Below are 19,173 nucleotides of genomic sequence, written 5' to 3'. Positions count from 1 at the left end.
TTATAATATCTTATTGAAAAATGAACCTATAAAATAAATGAGTGGCATACAAGTGATCGATATTACGTACATAAAAAGTGGGAGATCAAATTTTGTTACTTAGTCGTAGTAAAAATTAGTTCTTTGTTTTATTTTTGTGTAACACATGGGTTTCACTTATTTTTATCTGTTCATGTTAGCTAAATTTAAAGTATGTTAATATATACGTACTTCATACTCCATAGCTATAATGAGTGACATATATTGTTGTAAAAAATATTGACAGAAATATTCATGCATGGCTAGTTGGTGTAAGAAAAAAAAAGCTTTTCCCCCTTTTAGAATACTAAAAAATAGGTTGGTAATCCAACTCTACATTGACACTTCGAACAAATTAAACACTAAATTATTGAGAATTTCTTAAATTTCTAACACTAAATTGGGAAATGATTTAATAACCATACTCGCCAAATTACATTTGTAAAATCATCGTATACGGAGTACATAATTTGTACGGTGCCCCTCGCATATATGACGTGCACACACCCTCGCATACAAGATCTTAAAGTATTGATATCCAAGTCGAAAATCCGAGGGTCTTTGAGGTTAAAACCTAATTGATTTCCTCGCTTGTAGATGGCGATATTCACCAAGAGCCCATATAGGAAAGATATTCCGATATGATGAATAATTTAAAGTGCAATTCTTCATGAATATCCCGGTAATTTCCTGTTATATACCCAACATTACCACTAGAGTGTAACATATATGACATGTAAGGACTACGGAGTAGTACATTTTCATAATAGTAATCTATTTAATTTTTTGCAAAAATACCTGTTGTGGAAAGTCTCCATCGTCCATCTGTGAGTCGATTAATAATCTTATTCCTCGTTCTATGGGGGTTGGATCCACATCCCCCTGTTATATTGACATTAGAAAATACATAATTAAGATATAAAAGACTAATTATGTATTAAAATTATAATTAAGATAGAAAATACTCACAAATCCTGCTTTAATAAGGGACAACAATGCCCAAGAAGTTTGCACCAAATTGGACTTGTTCCCTTCTATGTTTGTGTAAACCTGTACCATAATTACAAAAACATTTATTGTTCAACAATATATAAAACATAACACATGGAATAAATTGGACTTACATTAAAGCCTAAACAAAATATTACTCGATATTTTTAACTAATGACAACTATTAAAGAGAAAGAGGCCGTGAGAGAGTCCACTTCAATCACAAGACAAAATGAATAAGCACAACAACATTTCAATTAGCTTGGACCAAATGTGTGATACTTACATGTGATACAATTATATTTATCGATCTATTATAAAATTTTCGAGAAAAATAATTTGTAATACCTTGTTTGGACTAGAGAGAAAATTCTCCCCCCACCCACCATCAGGCAATTGCTTTGACAGCAAAAAATGACAAGCCTTGCGCAATGCAAGGCTATTGTAGTAGTTCATCTTCCTACAAGTTGTCAATGCCTCAACTCCAAACCATGTTCCATAAGTATAACAGATCCCCCAACAACCATACCTGCATCCAAATTAAATGAAAAAAGGTTTTAGTTAAGTATTTTCTAGTAGTAAAGAAAAATCGTTAAACAAAATCGAGGGTGAAATAAGGACTTACCAGGAACCATCAGGGTTTTGTGTCTCTTCAATGTAGTGTAGCCCTTTAGCAATACACCTTTCAATCTCTTTCTTCCTATGTCCAGGGTATAACTTCTTGAAGAGTGTAAGACTTTGAATTGCTGAAGAAGTGCACTCCACATACCTAACATAATATTTTCAAAACTGTTATTTACTATAAATAAGATAGTAAAAAGCATTAAGCACACCATAATATTGAGATAACGTATTTATCCGAGTTGATAGCTAGATCGAATATGTTGCTACGTATGTGATCATAAACCTAGCTTATGTTATCTTGGATGTGGAATAGAAGTATAGTACATGTGTACAATAAATGTAGGCGCGCTCAATTGTCAATAATTGAACATCGAATATTCATTCATAACATAATATGGTATCAGAGCTATCAACTATATGTATTTGGATGGATCGTAAATAATATTTCATTTGTTATGTAAGTCTCTAGACCATCCCGATACTAATTAAATTGAGAAAAAGGGAAATCTTGTTTACTCCATAAACATAGTTCATGAAAGATATTGAATTTAGAACTTACTCCCTTTCGATTAGAACATCTTCAAAGAATTCCGTTGGATTGAATTTCTGGAAAAAAAATACATAAAATTGTTTTTGTAAGAAATTAGTATTTCTAAAGCTTAAGAGGAAAAAATGGTATGTAATCATATTCATGTGTTACACAGATATACTCTATCTGTTTGTTTATAGTTGTAACACTTTGATTTTTTCACTATTCATATATTCTACTCCGTACTTTATTTATTTTTTATGATCTTGTTAAATTCTTCTTACTATTGACCAATATCATTTTTGTTATCGAATATCAATTTTGTTTATTACTTTTACTTATTGATTATATATTAAAGACATTTATTGTTATACCTCAAGCCAACGAAAAGCTCTCTGGGGCTCCCAAGCTGGAAATCCACCATTTTTACTCTATGATGAAAATTAAACAACAAACAAAAATAAATATTGGTAAAAATTATCAAAAATATGAAATCCTAAAATAATTGAGCACTTAATTACCTGGAGAGAGAGAATGACATTAACAGCGTCATACAAGCGCTCTGCTTCAATTTTTTCACCCACAAGGTTGGAGGGAAATCTTGAGTATAGAAGTGCAGTCTATCAAGTATTCAAACACAACTTCGTAAATCATATAGGGACTATTGAAAATAGCTAGTGTGCACAAGGATATTGAAAATTTGTTACGTGTGATTCAAACCTAAGACCTATAGTATACAAGCTTAATTTCAGTCTTAACCACCTGGCCAAGATCCCATTGATTCGGTTTGATGTTTATAAAGATTTCTGAATATAACAAGTACCTTGAGGCCTTCAGCAGTGCAATCAGAGACCTGCCAACCATGATCTTGTATTGAAAAAGTCCATGCACCTTTTGAAATATGTCTATACATTTCTTCAAAGTTTCCAAAAGGATTTTCTTTCACCTTATACAAAAAGGGCTTATCAGAACTGGGTTTGCTTCATTTTCTGTCAAAAAAATCATGGAGATATATATGTAGCACGCATAAAGAAATAATAATTAAAAGTTACCTGTGAGGCTTTGACAAAATCATGTGCTTTGTTAAGTGTAGGTGCATACTCTTGTGTGAGACCACTTGCAAAAATTGCTTGGATTGCAAAGGCTGCATCCCACATTTGGCAACCAAAACTCTGTTTTTTGGACATATAACATATTTGTTATAACGGATATATAGGATTTTTCGCTGGGGACTTAACTGATTCAAGATATTTCAAATTAGTAACTTGACCGATTTTAATCAGGGGAATTGAAAGAGGGTTTTCTATGTTTGTAGGTCATAAATTTAGTTACCTGCATCTTCATCCCATCTTCTGCTACCCATAAGTAATCTGGGATTCGCGCTAGATGTTTCTTGTATGCTTCTGAATTTGGATCTTCCACCCAGCAAGCTATCAAACAGAGAACCTACAACACAGTACAAGTTTTCATTTTGTAATCTAAAGGGTATATGATCGAATAATATCGTAGGCTTTGGTTTAATGTGTAATAACAACTACTCTGTACTAGTATAATGAAATTGTAAAGAACCTTTTCCACACAGCCAATGCAGAGATATCTGCTGTTCATGTCTTCATAGTGTACGTGTTCCATGGCAATTTTCATCGTTTTCTCCCTAAGCTTTGAAAAGGGCCAACGGTTAAGTACTGGCTCAACAAAGTTGTGAAGGAATCCCCATACCATGTCTTGTATTAGGGGATGTGGATAGTAAAGGTCCTCCTATAAAACACATGTAATTTTACTAGTTTGTAATACATACTCTGTATGGTTAAAGTTATACATTGATAATAAGCGATGAAAGTCAAATTATTGCAGAAACGGGTTGTAAATTGTAACACATTATTCCTACGTACCTTAGCACATGTATTTCTAGCCTTGTTCCAATTAATCTCATGGTAAGGTTGATTGTAAAGCTCCCTTCTGAGTGATAGAATGAGGGGAGTAATTCGACCAACAAATCTCTTCCCATATAGATATGACATTGGCATGTACACCAACCTACAATAGCACAACATTTTCCCTGCATTTTGGACCATTAATTAGAGATATTTCAAATGTTTAAATTGAAAAAACTAAAATTGCATGAGCAATTGAAGAACCTGGATGCATAGGTGAAATTTCAGGGAGTAGCCAAAACTCTGGGGGCATTGGGTTGCACCCATCCCACTCGTACACTCCAAGCACCTATAAAAGAAACAAGTTTCCTATCATTTGCCTTTCACATTATGCCAAATTTTAATCAAGTTTTAATTTCTTATGAGTTTGTAGTAATTGCACTAAGTTCGTAATCCGTAACCAATTCACATGGTTTTATTTAAGCCTAACTCCTCTGTCCCACAAATTGTGTGTCATTTAAGTATTAAGTGTAATTTAAATACGAGAATAAAAGTGTTGGCTAATTAACAATATCAACCAATAACAAAGAGTGACACACAAATTGTGGGATAGAAGATTTTGACTGGATTCACAAAAGTCTCTTTTGCCTATTTTCAAGTGCAAAACCTTCTCCAACCCCATAGTTAAACAAAATTTATTCCGCTGTATTAACATTTTGTAAATTGACATTTATACCCTTAATTGAGACAACAAGAACTTTAAAGGATAGTTTGGTAATTTCCCGTAAAATAGTACTCCGTAATTAAGAAGAAGTGATGACAAATTGACTAACCGTGAGCCAAAATTTTCCCCACGATGGGATGCCAGTGGCACCACCATGGTCTAGGATCCATTGACGACCCCTCGCAACGGCGTTATCTTCACCGTCATCAGGGCCTTCTCCTAGCAGCCTTAAGGCAATGTAGCTAATTGCTGAGCCGAACATTGTGCTATGCCCTTCTATATGAAGTCCCCATCCTCCATCTTCATTCTACCAATACATTCCACATTTTGTCATGCTAGTAAGTAAGACAAAACACAAAAAAAATGTACATAATTTAGTTATTGTTATACCTGATGATTGTAGATGTAACGTTTGATCTCCTTTTGGTGTTGAGGAGATAGAATTTTATTGGTTGTTCCTGTAATGTGCAAGGCTATTACCTGCAATTGAAACATTTCACTTCTCGTTATCATTGAACTACGAGTAAGAACATCGATTTTTCCAACTTTAAGGTGCACTCGGATACACCATACAACATCTCATGTTATCAAAGGCACAAAAATATCCATAAGTACACATGATATACTTAAATTATCTTTTTAATAAATTAGATAAAGAAAACTTACAAGCGGAGGCAGGAAGAATAATGGGCCGGCAGATTCAGCGGGCCAGTGACCATCATGGGCCTGGATACTTGAAAAGTAGTTTATGGATCTCTTCAGTGTTGTGTTTAATGCTTCTACTGTTATTTCCTCTGTTTCCTTTAATTTGATTGCTTCGGGCATTGCCAAACTTTGGTTTTCTTTTCTCAACTGTTTAAGGATTTGTTTCACGTAGTTCAATTACAAATATAAACGTTAAACAAATATTAAGTCAAAAATCATAGTTGATGCAGTCGGTTGTACCATACACAATGAACCGTTGATTGTATAAGTAGAAGTTTCCCTATTAAGTACTGAGTATTGAATATGAATATGGATATGGTATGGTTAAATCACTTGTCATTTGGTACGCTTACATATTCCACTTAAAAGTAGCAAAAACTTCAAATAAATAAAAATGTGTATTAAACAAATTCTTTCAATGATTTTTAATACTCCCTCCGTTCTGGAATACTTGAACCGGTTTGACCAGCACAGAACTTAATACAAAGTAATTGACTTATTATTAAATAGATGGTAGTTGATAGTGGGGTATTTTTTTTAATATAGATATGGGGTATGTGTCAACTTTTTAAAGGGGGTAAGAGGTAGGGTGCACGGGACTACAAAATAACATGTGAAGAGAGTAGTTGATATAATATCACTACAAGAATTTGTATCTTTTACGACAAACTAATTACGACGGGTCAAAAATCCCGTCGCAAAAGCCTTTTGCGACGGGGCTAACAACCAAACAATGACGGGAATAACCGTCGCAAATGTCTTTTACGACGGGTTTACGACGGGATTTTCTATTAACGACGGCCCCCTTTTATGACGGGTTCGCGACAGGAAATCCCGTCGTTAATCAACAATTATTGGCCTTTCGCGACGGGATTTCCCGTCTTTAATAGTACAATTTCTTGTAGTGTATTAATAAAAGTTTACCATTTATAAAAACGGTGCAAGTAATCCTGAACGGCTTTATAAGGAAAGCGGTACAAGTATTCCGGGACAGGGGGAGTAATACTTTGATGTGGTTAGAGATTTTTTGTACCAACTTTATACATAAGTACCAATTGCAACCTACGTAGTAGTAGTTTCGGTCTAGTGAAATTATAGAGTTAGAACATAGGCTATTTGTGATAAGTAATGTAAGAATTACTTAAGTTATAACTTTAAACTATGTAGTATATACGAATGAAGCTCAAACCTGCATTCTCATAAAGAGATCAGCACTTTGTCTGGTCTTAAAACGATTCCTCTTAAATTCCTCCCTAACCCTTTCAACCTCAGCTCGTTCCTCTAGCGTTCCAGCCTCTTCATCAAACTCCCAATGTTGTCGTCCAATATGATTGTTTACGGTCACTAGCAACGGATCCTTTCCTTCTGCTATCTTCAGCTTCCACATATTAGCTCTTGGAAAAATAAATTAAAAAGAAGTTCTTTTTTTTTAGAGGAAGGAATAATATTAACTATCGAATATTAATGTAGTTCGTTAAAATCTTTTGTTGTTTTGTGTTTGCATGATTATTGCATGAACCTCCTCTAAACCCTTTTATAGTGCTTCATTAAAGATTTGAGGACATCAAAGATTATCTTTCTTAAGTATATAAATGTTATAAAGTTTGTAGTGTATTTCAGAAAATATTTGAATTTGCTAAGCTAACATCAGATAATATTTCAATTTGCTAACATCAAATATGTAATAATATATTTTAATCTAAAAAATAAATTCATGGATTTTCATTTCAAATTGACTAATTTTATGTTAGAAGACCAAATCGATAAATATCTAAACTAAATTCAAAACTATGTGACATGTGATAGGATAAGTTTGACTTGGCTATTGGGTTTTTTTATTCTAAAATCCCAAAATCGGATGATGCATTGGTATCGTCAGTGTGAAGATTGAAGATCCAAATTTTTTTTTTTTTAATTAAGATTAAGAATCATGCAAATATTGTACTATAGATTTTTAAGGTGTACTGCCTCCATTTTTCTACGTTCATTTTACGGCTTTTGTTGTATTCTGATTTATAAAGTTCTTTACATTTTGTTTACTGAAGTATTTTATTATACTCTTTCATTTTTTACTTATTTCTCTTGCTAATTTTATCTATGTTTTATTGTACTCCTTTATCTTAATGTTTGTGTAAATAGTAACCGTAAAGATAGAGTTGTTATTAAGAAAATGAGAAGTGTGTTGTGTTGTTAATTAACTCTCTACAAAAGACTTCATAGTGTCAAATGTACTTTCCGTTCTTGAAATATGGACTAAGTTAACAATTGACATCGATTGTTATAAATGTAGGTAGTAGTTGACAAATTTTAAAAACCTAGGTAGTAATTATCTAACAACTAGCTAGTAATTATTTGATATTTCCAGTAAAATAAAAGGTAGATGTTCGCAAATTTTCCTAAACAAATTCAAGACCACATGCAATTCAAAAGGTAAATATGACATGTTAAAAAGACACGATAGCACGAATACTCTAAGATCTGACCCGTGAACTTTGGATAACCGACAATCTAGTATCGAATCATGAGCCCCCCGACATCTTTATTGGCCAAAGTCAGGTACTCGGTTTTCTAGGTCGATATATCATCAGGTCGGTACTCGATAGAACACCCTGAACTCCTGTAGGTAGAGATGGCCAATGGGTTGGCTTAATTTGACCCAACCCACCATGACACAACCCGTAGTGGATCACGTGAGTCCACACTTATGACCCATATATGATACAATCCGTCCAACCCAATGTTTTTTTATTTGTCGTGGGTCGAGTTTTTCAACACAGCCCATTTCGACCCATCCCAACAAACCCGACACTACCCACCACGACACACCCGAACCACCCTATCTAACTCGACACAACCCACCATTATACACCCCATCGATCCTGACACAATCCACCGTACACGAACCCAACCCACACGACACACAAACCGATTCCACTTAACCATGTGACCCAATAGGCCTGCCATCCGATTTTATACTATATACGAAGTATTTTGTATGTTTAAAATGTTAATAAATTTTAACTTTAATTGTTGTTTAGATATACATTAACTACATTTATGTGAGTATGTCAATAACATAAAAATTAATTAATTAAGTTAATATAAATTTGTAACTTTTTAACGCTTAAGTAATCGTCTAAAATCACCCGACGCACATCAACTCATAAAACTCGTCTGAACCCACCAAACCCACCTGGTCCATCATAATCACATTAGAACCCAAAATGTATGGTAACCCACCAAACCTATCGGACCCACTTGACCTACACAACCCACGATCACAACCCACGTAACCCACCAAATCTATCGAACCCACTTGACCTATACAACCCACAATCCATCACTGTGTCCATGTTTTTTGCCAAAATACATGACCCAACTAACCCTAATTTAGGGAGGCGGGTCGCGTGTCCACTATTCCCGACCCACCAAACCCACCCCATGACTCACCCAAACCGCCGCATCTGCCCTGAAGTCTTTGTATTGTCTTTTCAAGTAACCACCAACTTCAAAGGGTGGGCCGTGCCGCAGTGGTAACAAAACCACATCTCTATTCTCCTTCTTCTTCTCCTTCTCCTTCTCCGGTAGTTCTCCCTATCCCGACGTGCCAGTTCTCATCTCAGGTAAACCCTCCATACTCAATTCTCTGCATTTTCTACCATTCTAACACAAATGTCAATCGATTATCTCTAATTATCTGCCTCTTCTATGAAGAAGAACTTACTATGTCTTTACTTGGTTAAAATCCAGGTGAACACTGAAAATTACTTGAAATTAAACACGTTATCAGCGATGGTTTGTTGTTGTAGGGTTCAAAAATTTCTTGAGAAAACCAGGTGGGTTTATCCGGTTCTCATAAAAGTATGGACAATTCTAGGGTTCGGGTGGTTGATCATGAATGTATAATCAAAATCGGTTTTCTCTCCAAACAACTCTCCACTAACTTTGCTCACAAAGTGTTTGATAAAATTTTCTGGAAATTGAAGTTAAGGAGCTCGAATTAATTACGTCATGTTTTGTACTTATGCTATTGGTTTATTGTTATTTAGATACTATGAAGGATGAATTTGATTATCGTATTCTTCAATAATACAAGATTGATATCGTATGATCGCCAGCATTGTATTCATGATTGTTTAGGGTCGTTCCTGAAAGAAAATCACCTCTTTTTATGTCGGATTATATTAAGAATTTAGTGACTCTTCAGCCTATATATGATCCAATTTACTACTAGTTAGTATGTCGCTTGAAGGAAATGTATTCTGCTTTTAATTTCAAGAATAAGATTGAGATTACAGTTCACCATGTGGTTGCAGTTAATTATGATTGCGTTTGAAAGAAATATCCTTTGCTTTTAATGTCAGGAGTAAGGAGAAAGATTGAGAAGTTAGTGACCCTTCACCCTGTAGTCGATTTTAGTCAAGACTCAGGATCGAGCATGAAAGCAATATCCTTTGCTTTTAATGTCAGGAGTAAGGAGAAAGATTGAGAAGTTAGTTAACCCTTCTCCCTGTAGACCTGTAGTCGATTTTAGTCAAGACTCAGGATCGAGCATGAAAGCAATATGCCAATATCCTCTCTTACATTAGGAGTAAGATTTAGTGACCCTTCACCAATGGAATTTAGTCAGGATTTCGCTTGATATCTCATAATATTTGGAGTAAGATTGAGAATTTAGTGACCTAGCTTCACTCTATTCATTAACTAACTCTTATAACGTTTCAGTGAATTCAGGATCTAAAGTAATTTGGCACTAGTCATCTTTCTGATAAGTCTTTATCCTGGTTATATTTCAAGTTTTGAACTTGTGTTCTTATTCAGGTTCTGTGTTGGAGTTTGGGGGCTTTCCTGCTTCTCTAGAAGAGACTTTGGTTTTGAAGGTAAGCATGTTGCTTTTTCTATCATTAGATTACTTCGTCCCACGGACAATTAAATATTTTTTTCTTCAGCTTGCTGTATAATCTCTTAGACTTTTGAGGATAAGTTTTGATATATGGGTCTCAGACTCTCAATTGATTGTCTCATCTTACACAACAAATATCCATCTTAGTTAAATTAGATAATTGTAACAAAGATAGAGAATTTACTGAATGGACGCTGCATGCCTGCATTTACCTTGTTGGTTAGTTCCTGATTGGCATCCGTTTTTAGTAACATAAAATTTAGTTTTCTCTAGATATAACTCATCAAATTTATGTGCAAGTATGATGGGATCTGGGAAAACAACTATTGGCGGGGTTGTGTTCGAAGCACTTAGTTATTAGTTTTCTGATAGGTCTTTTCTTTGTCACTTAATAGATGATTTTCGATGACTTACTTTAGTTAGAACTTCTGATAGGCTGCAAGTATTCTCTGTATCACTTGTCAGTTAAATTTTTTTTGTCCCCAAGAAGGACTCAATGAAACTTAGGTCCTATAATTCGGATTAATTATTTTGCAGGTATGATACTAATGACAGTGGTTCTTTATGCTTTGGTTACTTATTGGTGGAGCAGAAAGTGGGGGAAATGTCTGCCCCATAAAGGAGGGATATGAAAAGGCCAGTTAGATATTCTACACATTAGATATTCACAGCATGCTGTTCCAAATTTTCTGTAGATTGGGTATTACTAAATATCATGGTGAGTTGAACGTTTATTGTTGATCACTCATGGCATTTGTGAAGGGAAAGTATTAGCATGTTCATGTAGAAGGAGATGAATTTCAGTACGTCAGTAATTGTATTAGGAGAAGTTGTATCCTAGTACAATACTACAATATATCACATTTGTAACTCTGTTAGACTATTATAAAACTGGGGGATACTAGGAACAATGCTGATTTTAGTTGTTTGTTGCAGACTGAGGTGTTAAAGGAGCCTATCTATGATGCATCTGTTTGTTGTTTCCACTGGTGGAGGGGCTGTTATAAGGCCCATCAATTGGTATTTGTTTCGGATGTTCCATAACAAAACTGTCATTGAAGGTTGTCTTTTCTGTTTACACGAAGTTTGGTGTTAATATTTATTATATGTTTTATTACTACCAGGAAACATATACGAAGTGGTATTAGGTTTTGGTTAGATGTACCAGTGGAGTGGTATTAGTACAAACTGAGCATCATCCTTCAAGGAGGGAATTTTATTTTAATATGAGCATGATTTTCTCCTTGTCCAAATATTCTTGCTACTCTATAACAACCTGTTTTGCAGTGGCCTTATATGATTCGTTCTAACTTCTATACTGTTTTCTTTGCAGATGTCACGTCGGAACATAGATAATCTTAGTCCAACTGATATTGCAATTGATCGAGGTGGGTTCTTTTCTCTCGATCTGTTATTGTTCAATTTGAAGTACATGAGAGGAAAGAAAATTGAAAAAGAAAGTTTTCTTACAAAGTTCATACAGAGTACCTTCTTATTGATCTGTTTTCTAGTAACGGTTGACTTCAAAATTTCCATATCTTTTTTCATTCACCTTTAGCACATCTAATTTTGCAGGTGCTTGTACAAATTGAAAGCTTCCTTGAAGGATGATGCTTCGCCATATAAAATCTGCGTATAAGTATGCTTCTGTACACGTCTTTTCAGTGTTGTATCTTTAGTTTTCCTTTTTGTACTTCCTTTGAATCTTTGATTTTCTTGATTAACCAACACGTGTAGATAAGGGTAGTACAGTATAAAGTAAGATAATTTAGATGACGAAGACTAAAAAGGGTTACATTTGACACTTGCAAAAGAAGTAACTGGTTAACAAATAATCGGTTACTGTGACTATAACAGAATCACTGCATAATTAAAAAGTAAATCCATACGAGACTAGTTGGAACTTGGAAATTCATATAAACTTTAACTTTGACATAGAAATTTGACAAGTACAGTAGTATGACTACAAATGCTTACAAGGAGGGAGCGGCGAATCACATAGGCCAAGATTTCCCGAAAATGCAGAAGCAGGATAACTGATGTTGTGGGGAGGTATTCTTCCGCTGAGTTTATTCCTTGAGACATCAAAATCATACAGATTATTCAAATTCAACAAGTCCCTAAGAATACTTCCTGAAAGTCTGTTGTTGGATAAGTTAAGGGATTCTAGATAACTCATATTCCCTATCCATGAAGGCAACTTACCTGGGATTTGGTTACTCGATAAATCAAGGTGATACAAATGAAAGTAGGAGGTATAAGTTGTCCTTATCGATTGTGGCAACTTCCCTTTGATCCCTGACCCAACTAATGTAAGATTATATATGTTTAACTTAAATAACCAATCTGGTATCTTCTCTAACCCGAGTGGATTATAAGATAAATCGAAGTTGTTGTCATATGATTTTGGTTGGAATTCAAGCTGAGGGAGTGGGCCAGTGAGCTGATTCTTAGACAAGTGCAAATTATTGAGCTTCAGGTTTCCAAAACTTGAAGGTATTTGGCCTACAAACTGGTTATTTGAGAACAAGACATCGTACAATTTTGTTAGATGCCCCATAGTCGGTGGCAACTTTCCTGTAATCATATTGTTCTCTAACACAATTTTCTGGATTCGGGTGATATTGCCTATGGAACATGGTAACACACCCGTCATTTTATTATCAGCCAAATTCAAAACTTCTAAAGATATAAGGCTGCCTAGGGAAGAAGGAATAGGTCCAGTGAGTCTATTGTGGTCGAGGTATAAATTCTGCAATTGGGAGAGTTCACCTAGAGACTTTGGTATGGGTCCAGTAATTTTGTTATGGTCCAGATGTAAATCCTGCAACTGTGAGAGTTTAACTAAAGAATTTGGTATGGGTCCAGTGAGTTTGTTATGGTTTAGATATAAGGACTGTAATTTAGGGAGATTGCCTATGGTATCTGGTATTCTTCCGGTCATGTTGTTATTCGACAAATCTATGTAGGTGAGACGCTTTAGTTTGGTTATACCAAGTGGAATTGGACCAGAGAGAAAATTCCTTCTAAGATAAAGCTTTTTAAGTGAAACCAGGTTTGAAAAGGAAGATGGTATTGAACCAGTTAATAGGTTGCCCTCTAATTCCAAAGTCAAGAGTGACTTCATGGATTGAAAAAGAGAGTCGGGTATGGTGCCAGAGAGACTATTATTGCCTAGTTCAAGATCTTTTAGCTTATGGAGGTTACCTAGTGTTGAAGGTATTGAACCATTTAGTTTGCTGTTGCTTAGAATAAGAGTTTCTAAGTGTGACAACTTTCCTAGTTCAGGAGGGATTGGACCACTTATGTCTACTAGGTCGTGAAAGATAAGGGTTTGAAGATAGGTAAAATTGCCAAGGTAAGGAGAGAGTGTACCTACCAGACCGAAGTTGGAATCAACACCACCTTCATCCCGAAAGCCCGACATGTGGAGATCAACAACCCTTCCGTTGGTGGGATCACAACTCACACCTCGCCACTCTACACAACAGTCGGTCTTAGGGACCCAAGTGTCTAATCCATGATAATTTGGCATTGGGTCATACAAAATCCCACGCTTGAAATGAAACAATGCCTCTTTATCTATGGCATTACAGGATTCTACCAGTAGTGGACAGAATATATTGCTAATGGCCAATATTATGAGTAAAATGGGAGTAGCTACTGCAAGCGAATTTTTCTTGAGGGTTTCCATTATTGGAGAAAATTAAGTGAGGGTTGCTACTAAAAGGAGAACAAGCATGCACCTCTTATATATCCACCCACATGAGATTTCTCGCTGATTTAATTTAATGCTTAATTACTCAATTAGTGAATAGTCTATGGCCGTTAATGATTATCGAATGCCCTCCATTCAAAACTAAAACTTTTATTCATTGAAGTTTTTGATCTTTTTCTCTTTGTCTTTTAGCTTCTGCTTACTAGCCCTACAAACTTTTTGTTCCTACTCTTTGCTGACAATGGTAGATGGATGTACATTACTTGCTTATAGTGTGTTTGGATAACAAGATCAAAGGGAAAGGAAGGGGAGGGGAGGGGAGGGGAAAGAATGGGAGGGGGGAGGTGGAGTTCCATTTTCGCTCCAAATCTCTCCAATTTTGGAGGGGATTGTGTTTATTAAAGAGGAGGGGGGAAAATATTATAGATTCTTTTTCTTCATTTTCTCTTATCCAAATTGAAAAGTTAGTCTGAGAAGAAAAAAGGAGTAAGATGTTGCCGGTTTCAAAGTTTTATTACTAATCAGTCACCGAATCGTTTATCATTATGTATAATAAATGTTATCAGCATAATCGACCAGGTTAAAATATGCATGTGAGCATCTGCCAATCTGCTTCCTGTAAAGATTCAAAGTGAGTAAAAATGTAATATGGCAAGCTGCATATATCTGATTCTTAAAGGCATATTTCCTAGTTACAACCTGCAGCTCTTGTTATATTTTTGTTGTTGTTAAACAGCATAAGCAGTGCCTTAGCAGTTAGCACAAGATAGATTTTAGGTTGTAACTAGGAAGTTGCAGGAGGGCAGATCACTTTCATGGTGCACCAACTAGTCCACTAGCCCATGTTATCTTATCTTTCAATTCTATGCTTTGAAAAGTATAACTGTGAATGTATCAAGAAAAGTATTACAGATTAACTTAATGCTTTGAAAAGTATTACTTGATCTGTAACGCGAATGTATCAAGAAAAGTATTACAGATGCTATCACAGATGGGGTATTGGGTAACGCTTTGATAAGTACACATACATAAAACAATCTTTCTAGCCACAACTTGTTTCAATATGTATGTCATTTTGTTCAAGCGTGATACTATTCATTGTTTCTGTGTAGCGCACAAAATATCACAAATTGGACGTTGTTGGATTTCTAGCTAAGCACTAAGCAGGCACCTGTGTAGTTCTCTTTGTCTACTGCGATATAAAGAAGTGATGCACGATACCGTGTAAAAAGAACAGGGGTTTCCATCATTGGTGGTTTTTGAAGAAGCCACCAATGTTGGTAGTTTTTTTTTTAGAGGTGGTTCTTTTTTGACGGGTAGAGGAGGTTCTTGAGTGTATTTTGTTGAGATACATTTGAGAGTTAGTTGGAGAGCTCTCACTAATATATATGATTTAAGATAAAGATAGTCAACACCAATTTTTGCCCGAACAACAAAGGGAATTACATTGTGATTTGTGAATAGTATTATGTGTATTGCCATGTAAGATTGTACAAGCTCATTAGTTATTGAATATTGAGTGTAAGTTGCTGAATCTATACTACAAAAAAAATTGGTCGAGAATTCTACAAAACACTTTGGTCGATGCGTGTTCTTTCTAAGTGGAAACTTTTCCTTTGGAAGCTTCTTCATAACGGCATTGCGACTAAGTCAAATCTTGGGAGACGGGGGTTGCAAATTCCAACTACTTGTGATTTATGTGAAAGCGGGGAGGACGATATGCAACATATTTTTAGATTATGTGTGATCTTTCACAACAAGTGTGGAGGGGTGGAGCACTACAAATCCACTCAAAAGACAATGAAGGTATGTCCTTTACGGAATGACTTCTTTTTTATATCTGATAATTTCATAGCCAGGATGGTAATGACAGTCCTAGGAGTAGTACACTATAGACTCTTTGGTTAACTAGGAACAACAGAGTTTTCAGGAATGAAGCAACAACGTTGTCTGTAGTTCAAGCTCGAATTGATCAGGCTCAACAACAACATTACACTATGAAACAACATGTTCAACCATTCTTGAGGTTTCTTCACCCTCCAAAGACCGAAGTTCCTTATCCTCTGGGTTTCCATAGGGTTATCATCAAGGGTAATGAATTACTAGGAGATATTACAAACATTGTGGTAGATGGAGCTTGGCACAAGGATACTAGAAATGCAGGTATGTGTTGGTACTTAGACGAACAACCAACGAGAACGACAATCCTGGGAGGTGCACAAACTGGATCAGCTGCTTCTGCTTTACAAATAAAAGCAAATGCATGCCTTTTGGGTCTTCAATGGGCTTCGCAAGGTGAGTACCACAGAGTTACGATCCTCACATATTCAAAGAGACTTATTGACTTGCTTCAACAAGTAGATGTCTTAGATATGCAACTAAAATGGACGCTTGAGAAGACCAAAATGATTGGCATGACATTTGATTGGTGCTGCATCAATAATGTTAATCATGAAAGAGTTCACCAAGCACATATCCTTGCAAAAGCGGCTTCGACTTTTATTATGTCTTTTAATAATTTTCCTTAGTTTGTTTCTTTAAGCTTATATATAAAAAGAAAAGACAAGAAAATTTGCATGCACGTGTCATCCTTTTAAAGTCTCTTTTCAATTTTTGTTGTTCTAATAAAATCTTCGTTAACCATCCTCAAAATTATAAATAAAAAAAGTTTTTTCATGAAAATGCCCCTGAGTTTTTAAAGAAATTCACCAAATGTCCTCGAGCTTCAATAATACATAAAAATACCTCAATTTTAAAACTTAATACACCAAATACCCTTCATGACACATAAAAATACCTCAATTTCAAAAGTTAATACTCCAAATATCTTTCATGACGTTATCAACCTCAATTAACTTTCATAATATATTTATTTATTGTGAATAAAACTATACTAGACATAAGCGTAAAGTTTCCTTACTAGGATAACACAAAGATGAATCTAAAGCTTTTTAAAAGTTATGCTATGGTTTTTCAAAAAGAAATATAGTCACGTGGACTATATGTGGACTAATTATCCCTAATTGCAATATGTGTCACTCTAAGTTGTTTTTATATATCTTCAAATATATTTCACCCGATTCTCACTTGATCCACCCGAACCACCCATGGATGATGGATGGATGTGGATGAAGAATTTTACGGATGATGGATGGGTTGGATGACAGATGAAATGTCGTGGATGGATGCGGATTGAGTTTCACCCGATCCAAACCCGATATACTGCCACCCCTAGGTCCGGTTCGTACGAGTTTTTTAACACTTTTGATTATAATATTAAAAAAAAATTAATTACTTCCTAGATTTATGAAATACTTGTAATTGTCATATTTTTAAGAGCAATAATTAGATTGATATATTATTTTTTGAGGGATAATTAGATTGATATTGTTAATGATTTCCGATAACAAACTCAATCAACGGAGTACTCCGTATAATAATTGGATGTGCTCGTTTGCATACTCACACCATCACTGAGTTGGATAATGTTCGCACATCTATATATTATACTAAAAGAGAGGAAATCAATGTGGTGGTGACAAATGTCGCTCATTGATTCACCTCTCTTTTAATATTTTTTTTTGGTTCTACTACGAGGAGTTCCCACCGCCTTCGACGAGGTAATCTCCCGTGGGAGTTTGCATGGGTACCTCGATGGGCAGCATCCCTCTCAGTTGAGATTTTTTCCATTCCCAAGGCTCGAACCCGAGACCTTGGTTAAGGAGTAAGAGGCCCTTAACCACTCATGCTAACCTCAATTGGTGCCTCTCTTTTAATATAAGTAAATAATAAAAATAAAATATCTAGGATTTTATTACTAAATATACAAAGTGCATATTTATTAGCAAAAAATTTCCTGTAACCAAAATTTCCATATTAACCTAGGTCATAGATTTTATATTCAAAGGAAACAATTGAATAGAAACAAGAATTAAAAAAAAAGTATCAAATACTTCTCCAACCAAAACGATAAGGAAAGTATAAAATACCCATTTAGATCATAGGTTTGTATTTATAATTTACTAACTTCTCCAACCAAAAAAATCAAATAATAATTTACTATTGTAACTTCTAGAATCAAACACATATTTCGTACATAGTAATAGTGATATTTCGTTCGTAATTGTTTGCCCCATGCATGCACCAAAAATGTTTTTGTGATGAATTGGTTGTACTATGAAATTGAGAATAAATAAAAGTGGTTGGACCAAATAAATTTTATGTGAGATGAAAATTGTAATGAGTCAATATTTAGGAACGTGGGAAATAATTAACAAATTACACTGAGCCTGTTTGGTATACTAATTTATAAAAAAAAATGAATAACATATTAGACTAGGCCTATTTGGTATACTATTTTTTTTTAAAGTTGACAGAGGCCCATGCCCCTTGGCCGGGATCCTTAATAACTTCTTCATTGTCTTAGTATATTTTATTTACACTAATTCTTAAATGGACTTGGTCCATACTAAATTTATTGTGAACCATGTCTTAAAATAAAGTCAGCAACTTTTTCCCAATTTATTTTGGCATATTATTAAGATTATTATGATAAAAATGTAAATTAGTATCGTTGATACATGTTTTGTGCTTGAATAATGTGATTTTAAGTCACGATTCGCTTTTAAAAATATAGGGTTACTATGCTTCAAAAAATGGTTACTATGTCTAAGAATTTTGGTGTTTAGTTTATTATAGTTACTATATGAACAATAATGGTCACTATGAGTGTCAAAAGGGTGCTAGAGAAAACTATTAATTTTGGGTCCACACTAATATTATTGTGGACCAGGTCCACGCAAGAATAATCCTTTTATTTATAGAATACTTCCTCTATTCTTGAATATTTTAGTATACTCACACACCTACTAACCTGCCCCAAATTCTTGAATATTTTATTGTACACATTAAGTATTCTTTGAATTTTCATAAAACGTGTAATTAATATTTAAACAAAAATATGTCAAAATTCTCAAAAGCATATTATGTACGTAGTCCTTAATAAGTGTCAGTTTTCGAGATTTAACTTTGATCGTTCATATCAATATACTAGCTTAGATCCCGTGCACGCATGGATTTTTATCAATT

General features: G+C 34.8%; 2 protein-coding genes and 1 long non-coding RNA gene across 8 annotated transcripts; 1 reads left to right on the top strand and 2 right to left on the bottom strand.

The window, feature by feature from the left end:
- Positions 1 to 73: 73 nt before the first annotated feature.
- Positions 74 to 6,953, bottom strand: LOC110783899 (lupeol synthase). Of its 2 annotated transcripts, none has more exons than XM_056841299.1 (18): positions 6,654 to 6,953; positions 5,426 to 5,611; positions 5,150 to 5,239; positions 4,869 to 5,066; positions 4,300 to 4,384; positions 4,054 to 4,220; positions 3,731 to 3,919; positions 3,494 to 3,607; positions 3,214 to 3,333; positions 2,985 to 3,107; positions 2,683 to 2,781; positions 2,536 to 2,592; positions 2,192 to 2,238; positions 1,634 to 1,777; positions 1,357 to 1,537; positions 988 to 1,068; positions 817 to 900; positions 74 to 662 (listed from the first exon to the last, which is right to left on the bottom strand). In XM_056841299.1, exons 1-18 carry the CDS (start codon positions 6,849 to 6,851, stop codon positions 414 to 416), a joined length of 2,412 nt encoding a protein of 803 aa, XP_056697277.1. In that variant the 5' UTR covers positions 6,852 to 6,953; the 3' UTR covers positions 74 to 413. The 2 variants fall into 2 exon arrangements, with proteins under 2 accessions (XP_056697277.1, XP_021843973.2); XM_021988281.2 differs by having other exon boundaries at positions 448 to 708.
- A 1,965-nt stretch (positions 6,954 to 8,918) lies between these two features.
- LOC130471262 (uncharacterized) lies at positions 8,919 to 16,666 on the top strand. 5 transcript variants are annotated; one of them, XR_008931931.1, is made up of 9 exons: positions 8,922 to 9,087; positions 9,215 to 9,300; positions 10,286 to 10,344; positions 10,905 to 11,085; positions 11,304 to 11,428; positions 11,701 to 11,755; positions 11,943 to 12,006; positions 15,709 to 15,891; positions 16,007 to 16,666. It is a non-coding gene; the product is annotated as an uncharacterized lncRNA (long non-coding RNA). The 5 variants fall into 5 exon arrangements; XR_008931927.1 differs by having other exon boundaries at positions 8,926 to 9,087; positions 15,198 to 15,891; XR_008931929.1 differs by having other exon boundaries at positions 8,919 to 9,087; positions 11,304 to 11,755; positions 15,198 to 15,891; positions 16,016 to 16,666.
- LOC110783979 (LRR receptor-like serine/threonine-protein kinase FLS2) lies at positions 11,764 to 14,112 on the bottom strand. Its single transcript, XM_021988392.2, has 2 exons — positions 12,345 to 14,112; positions 11,764 to 12,082 (listed from the first exon to the last, which is right to left on the bottom strand). Coding segments are annotated over exons 1-2 (1,719 nt in total). The 5' UTR covers positions 14,062 to 14,112; the 3' UTR covers positions 11,764 to 12,080.
- Positions 16,667 to 19,173: the final 2,507 nt, after the last annotated feature.

The sequence above is a fragment of the Spinacia oleracea genome, chromosome 1, assembly GCF_020520425.1.
Source record: "Spinacia oleracea cultivar Varoflay chromosome 1, BTI_SOV_V1, whole genome shotgun sequence".
NCBI classification, from domain to species: domain Eukaryota; kingdom Viridiplantae; phylum Streptophyta; class Magnoliopsida; order Caryophyllales; family Amaranthaceae; genus Spinacia; species Spinacia oleracea.
Note: the sequence above shows the minus strand (reverse complement) of the source record. Positions and strands in the feature narration are given on the sequence as shown.